The sequence below is a fragment of the Copadichromis virginalis genome, linkage group LG17 (genome assembly GCF_057382275.1).
Source record: "Copadichromis virginalis isolate Kocher_CV1m ecotype Utaka linkage group LG17, C_Virginalis_male_GT1.1, whole genome shotgun sequence".
Classification (NCBI taxonomy): domain Eukaryota; kingdom Metazoa; phylum Chordata; class Actinopteri; order Cichliformes; family Cichlidae; genus Copadichromis; species Copadichromis virginalis.
This window is the reverse complement of record NC_140634.1, coordinates 23,884,007-23,890,577: the sequence shown is the minus strand read 5'-3', so window position 1 is coordinate 23,890,577 and position 6,571 is coordinate 23,884,007. Positions and strand designations below refer to the sequence as shown.

The 6,571-nt window shown below is 42.6% G+C and overlaps 1 protein-coding gene across 1 annotated transcript; it reads right to left on the bottom strand.

Annotated features, from left to right (window-relative positions):
- Positions 1-377: 377 nt before the first annotated feature.
- On the bottom strand, positions 378-6,551 carry th2 (tyrosine hydroxylase 2). Its single transcript, XM_085436738.1, has 12 exons — positions 5,335-6,551; positions 4,284-4,458; positions 4,062-4,150; positions 3,910-3,977; positions 3,375-3,425; positions 3,135-3,280; positions 2,555-2,690; positions 2,401-2,470; positions 2,265-2,321; positions 2,007-2,102; positions 1,789-1,922; positions 378-669 (listed from the first exon to the last, which is right to left on the bottom strand). Exons 1-12 carry the CDS (start codon positions 5,611-5,613, stop codon positions 504-506), a joined length of 1,467 nt encoding a protein of 488 aa, XP_085292864.1. The 5' UTR covers positions 5,614-6,551; the 3' UTR covers positions 378-503.
- Between the last annotated feature and the right edge of the window lie 20 nt (positions 6,552-6,571).

The following is a 6,571-nucleotide window of genomic DNA, read 5'->3' as shown; positions in this document are numbered from 1 at the left end:
TAAAGAGAGAAGAGCGTCTGTCAGCAGCGCAGCCCTGCGGACCGTGCTGTGGTCGGCTGTGAGGTCCTGGCGACCTGGCCCTGCTGACGTGTTGGGCCTCAGTGCTGGCTCTGGCCTTGACCAGAAGAGGGAACACGATACTTAAATCATTCATAATTAGCTCCTTCCCTTTGCTTAATAACACGTGAAGATAAATGACTTCCAAGAATTTTCCAAATGGAAATAGTCGGTTTGGAATTAAAAGCTAGAAAATGGTCTGGGAGCCCTGTATTGTAGTGGTTCAGCCTTTGCCTTTGATTAGTCCTGCTGACAAACATTGAACCACCTCTGTGGCGCATTTTTTTCAGATTGAAATGTAAAACAACAAAGAGTTTTTCATGAAAATAAACATTTATTGTCTTTTTACATGGTCTACTTTATACACACAGTTAAATGGCCCAGTGGAGCCTTACAAATCTCACTACATAAGGAGGAGAAATCTTATAAAAATGTCTCCCCCGGTCTTAAGACGAGCTGAGCTTCTCCAGGGCGCTGTGCAGGGTCTTGAGGTCCTCCCTCATCTGGCTCAGGGCGTTTTGGATTTTACTGGGTTGATCCAGGACCTCCACGCTGCAGGTGAAGGGGTCATAGCGGACTGTGAAGGGGCGCTTGATGTTTGCAGAGTATTTCCTGTGCACATAAAACAAATTGAAGACAAATATTAGAAAGAGAACAACGTTTAACTGACCAGACATGTCTGGAAATCACTTTGGAGATTTTCTACTGGGTATAATAAACAGCGATTCTACTGAGATCAACTGTAGTACTGAAGACTGTCTGATTGGTTTTTCACTCAATGTCATGCCCACTGGTAGAATTGTCTGCCATACTAGATGTGATACAACCACAGGTTGCTATGGAAACGTATACTGTAGTGTTGTTAGCAGTGGTAATGGCTGGCACTCACTGGATGAACTTGGTGCTGCACCAAAAACCTCCTAGTAATTGCTTTGATTGCTAGCAGGTTGCCATGGTTGCCTGTAGTTTTTCATCTTTATCTATTTGCATTTCCTGCATATTTACATAACCAATAAAACTGCTTGTGCTCTGCATTTTTGACCGCAGTGTTTACTTAAATCTCAGTATAGTGGCTGGCCTTTTTGTGGGCCACACTCCCAACTGGTGGTTGTCAGAGGGTCAGTAACTGGTCTGTGGCCCTGTGTGACTGGCATGATGGTGGTTGCCAGATGGTTGCAGATCAGTTTCTATGTCTGTGTGACACATTGGCTTGGTTTTTTTTAGAGCCGGAAGGGAGCATATTTGGACAAGAGTGAGCTAAACTGTACAGGTGCCACTCACAGGCACAAATATCTGCTAATCAGTGCAAGTGACAAACAAATGAAATACTGGAATTTCACTCAAACTGAAGCACAAACATATGGATGGTCTATACCTCACAGCAGGACATATTATTAGTCAGATATTTCCCCTAAAAACGCTCCCTAGAGAAGCAGAGACACAGTAGAGAGGTCCACTTTGTGAGTTCAACTAGTGGAGGCAGATAGTCGGCAGCTCTAACTCCAACTTCTCATTCAAATGTTGTTAGTTCTAGTTGAGACTTCATAACCTGCATTAATGAAGGGTGATGTCACAGTAGCTATGTCCATCTTTTCTATGTCCATCACAAGTGCCAAAAAGAAGACAACAATATATAATATATATAGGATATATAATACACTATTAAAAAGTAGGGACCTCCATGAACATTTGATGAGGGTTTCTATGTGCTTATATATATTTTTCTTGTACCTCAGTTTCATCTTTGCATCCTCGAAGCTCTCAGACACAAAGTAAACCGGCTGGTAGGTTTGGTCCTGGTACGGCTGGACCGCAGTCTCCTCCGGGGCAAACGGCTTGTACTCGGGCTCGTTGGACAGGGCGTACTGGAGACACAGGTCACCAGCAGTGTCAGACAGCACAGCAGGTAAATGCAGAAACAGAGGACATCTGTGTGTGAGGAAACTCACAACAAGCTCTCCGTAGGAGGACAGAAGTCCAGCGCCGTAAGCCTTTACTGCCCCGTTCTGCTTGCAGAGGCCAAACTCCACAGTGAACCAGTATAACTGCAGTGCAAAAAAAAAAAAAGAGGGTTGATGAAAGGTGTTTACCACTAGATGGCACTGAAGGCCATTAAACTGCAAAGAGTGAAGCTGTAGGTCTGCATGAATGTGTTAAAAATCACTCATTGCATTTACATGTTCTATTTTTGAGGCTGAGAATCGTACCGTTGACAGTTTCTCAATGTCCTCATCAGAAACCCCGAGTGAGGCAAGTCCAATCTCCTGAAAACATCCAAGTTTATTAATTCATACTTCATTTAAGGTCACACAAAGAATAAAAACAAGCTCACAGTTCAGTCACCTGTGAAAACTGGGCAAACTCCTTATCTGCCAGCATGGGGATATGGCCGAGCAGCTCGTGGCAGCAGTCTCTGTGGGAGCGGTGTGATCTTTATTATCAAAGTAAAATCAGCCAAGAGCATAAAGAAACAGTTCAGGTCTTACTAAAAACTCACGGCTCAGGGGAGTGCATGGGCGCAGAGGAGTGTCTGATGTACTGCGTGCACTGAAACACCCTGAAGGCCAAACTGGCGAGGAAGTCTCGGGCTGACAGCAGGCCGGCTACTGGGCGCAGCTGGAAACCAGTTCTCTCTGAATTTAACCAGAAAAAAAGAACAGAAAATAAACTGTCCGTTTTGGTATCTTCTCTTTCTGCGTCTTTACTTCATTTCAGTCCTTGTTGTCACAACAAGGAGCTTTAATTAACACAAAAACAGCATTAAGGCACAGCACTGTCGTCCCAGACTCCCCACTTGTAATGCATCAAAAGATGCATCAGTACCTGTGACACAAAAAAACATGCGAAGAATCACGTTTCATCTGCTTATCTGTCTAAATGAAACCTAACTAATGAGAGAAAATAGCCAAGAAAATAAAAAGCTGTTTGAAGAAGTGAAGAACTTTTATAATGCATTTTAAAAGAGTGATATCTTAAACACTACTTCTCTTCTTTATACGTGTAATTTCGTCTTTTAGAGACTTTTAAAACTCGTCTGAGTTAAATTCTGTTCAGATTTTAATTTTTAAGTGTGTCACCTTTCAAGAAGGCCGACACCTCTCGTAGCTGAGGGATACGGTCCTCTCCGTAGCCGCACTCTTTCTCCAGCTGCTGCAAGCTGTCTAGGAACTGTTTGCAGGCCAAACTCGGGTAAATGCTCCTCAGCTGCTGGTAGACCTGCCTCCTTTAAACACAACCATACCAGAGCATCACTGTGATGTAATCGCCCCCTCCACAGTGCATCTACAGCCATGACTGTGCAGGCTGGGCTGCCTCACCATGTAGATATCTCCTCTGCTGTGTACTCCACCACAGGTAGCGGGTCCCCCCTGCAGGATATTCATAAACATCAGTCCCCACATGTTCAATAATATGTTCAATAAACTATTTTTAAACTGGATCTGACTGCATTCACGTCACCAGTTAACCCAGAAAGATATAAAGGTAAGATATATATAAAAATAAGGAAACTATGGCATTAAAATTTCAAATGAAATATCCTGAAGTCAAAGCAATAATCTGCACAGTATAGATAAGACATTACAAGTGGAGACAGTCCAGGTGCTCAGTAGGGGGCGGCATAGAGTTAAAAACATCCAGCTTTTATTCACAGCTTCACCTGCGGGTTGCAGCATCTGATGTGGTGTTTTTCTGATCACTTCTTTCTTTGTGCTGCAACAGCTAACAATTCCACCAGCCTATGCATCATTTCAGCTGCACAATTCAAACTTTTCACCTCTTTTAGATTAAACTTTTTAACCCGGTAATACCAAACGTGACTTTTTCAGACGTCATCAGCGTAGAGGGACTCACTGTTTGTATCTGAAGGCCAGCTCAGAGATGACGGCCCGTCTCTTTCTGTATTCAGGGTCATTGTATCCCTGCAATAAATGAATAATGATCATTACGCTCTATTTTGCCATTATTTTTGTCTTTCATTTAGGAGCAGATGCGTAATCACTCACTGGATGGTCGTGGTCCATGTCAGGATCAAATTTGGTGATCAACATGTTGCATCTGTCGAGGTCTTTTATCTGTCGGGGAAACCAGGGCACTGTGGTCGAGCGCAAACAAACTAATTAGTGCTCCTGCCATCCGTCTGATTGGCTGATATCGCATGCAGTGGTTAATGGGTCCTGTGCTAACATGATAGAAGCATTGGGGTGAATCAATGATCAGACACTTGCCCTTTTCTTCTGGCATGCAGCGAACGTCGTCAGCCACTCTCTTCAGTGAGTTGACGAACACGTCCAGGTCTGAGCTGTGAACTTCACACTTCATGAAGAACTCCAGGTCCGTCGTGCTGTTCTTACACTTCCTCCCCATTCGGCTCTCGATGTGGAGAAGCTTGGCTTCAAATGTCTGCAAGAGATTTTAAAAAGTACAAAGATGTAATTTTCCTGCTTTTCCTTCAGGTTTTTCTTTCACTTCTGCTGGTCTTTAGCTTTACCCCATAAACATAACAAAATCTTTTTATTTGTCACTCATTCCATGAGCTTCACAGGCTGCTCAAGACAAATCACCCACACCAAATAAATCTTACCAAACACAAATTCGTTGTTTTGTTTGTTTGTTTTCCATTACCCAGGAGAAAAAACAAGATTCTTGACATTAAAAATATAATTTAAGAGTGTCTTGGTTAAAAAAAGACAGCAGTACAATTTAACTGCATAAATGAAATTAATTAGTAATTAGTTTTGGTGATATCTCTAATAAAAATCGGACTTTTTCCTACAGCAGCAATAATGCCTGATAATTGAAATCCTTTTATCCAGAAGTTCCCTCTTCAGTAACACCAGCTTTAAACTTTGCAGTAATTCTGGATTTTCTGAAAGTTTTATTGTAAGGGATTCTGCACACCATGAAATGTGGAAAAATGTGCTTTGCTTCTGGCTCTCTGTAGTTTTTTTTTTTTTTTTTTAATTTATAAGGTTATCAAAGGACAAGTGTCAACAAAGCAAAAAAATGTTCTGTAAATGTGCAAATTAATGCATATTTATAAATTTAATGCATTATTACACGTCACAAACTCGTCAGTCCTTAAAAGAAATGAGGAAATTTAATGGTGATATCTGGCTTCATTTACTGAAAAATGCCTCTGTCGCACGATTCAAGAGTGTTTGAGACATGCTTGACATTGAAATTTATGCTTTTTTCAAGTTTACATTTAATTTATAAAATCGTCACACGAGTCTATGCATTTAATGAAGTGCTTCCACACCTCAGTCTCAGGCTCACCTCAAATATTTTCCCTGTTTTGAAGAAGCCCGCGTTTTTCTCGCTGCTGAGGGCGAACAGGACGTTCAGGGTCACCCTGCCGTCCTTCTCCTCAAACACGAAGCCGTCTCCGTACCTGGAGGGCCCCGGGGAGCCTGCCGGGCCGCCGGCACTTCCGCGCTCCCGGCGCGCGTCCTCGATCAGGCTCTGCTTCCTCCCGCTGAAGGTCTGCACCACACCGTCCGTCTTCATCTCTGTTGGAGCTGAGAGCTCGGACAGGTTTAAATAGCCTCCTCTCATCTAGAGGCTGTATGGAGATGAGCTGCTTGGAGGCCTGCTTTGCGTCACGGCGTTTTTTCTATTTATGGGGCACAAATATCAGGAGGAGACGCTTCAGGTGCACTCAGACAAAACCATTAAAGGTTACGTAAACGTTACACAGTCTTGGATATAAATAGAAAATTATGCTATGAAGATTATTATGTTCGCTTCTTATTCACCCTGTGTTTTGGGGCAGCTACAGGAACAGATTCAAGATTACATCTAGACTGCAGGTAAAGAAGACATCAGTGAGGTGAACATAACCTCACCTCATTGAGGAAAAGAGCACACTAATCAGCCTTAATAATGCTCCAGCTGACCTAAAAGGTGGATTTATAAGTAAATTACCCTTTTTTATTCACTAAACTGGTGGTGTACAACAGAGGGGGATGTTTGTGTTGGTACCAGCTGTTCCCCTCCAAAAAAATAATATCCTGCAGCACCCAGAATGCTTTGCAGTCTGTTAATATGGACAGACCAAAGACTGTATATAAAAGATGGAGAAGTGATAGCCAGAAGCGACCATATTTGGAAGAAAGGTGAAGCGCTAAGAGCTAAACCGATGAACTGTACAGATGCGACTCACGGGCACAGATAGCTGCTAATTAGTGTTAAACAGAATTTTTTAAGTGGTTTGGGGAGCACAGCACGTCTCAACATTTAAGGCCCCCATTATACTTTGAGCCTGCTCTGGCGCTAAGTGACAATATTAGCAAAACTGGAGCATGAAGACTTAATTTTTAGAATGATGATACCATTAATAACACTTTAAAAGGCACAATGAGTGACCCCAGCTAGAAATGAATGAGTAATAAAAAATGCACCCCATCAAGACTTCTGAATACAGAAAGTAAAACTATCCAAAGAGGACAAAATTACTCTTTGCTGGAGCTGGAGTCTATGAAGCCAACCCCAAGTGGGCATTCGTTTTTTCCCC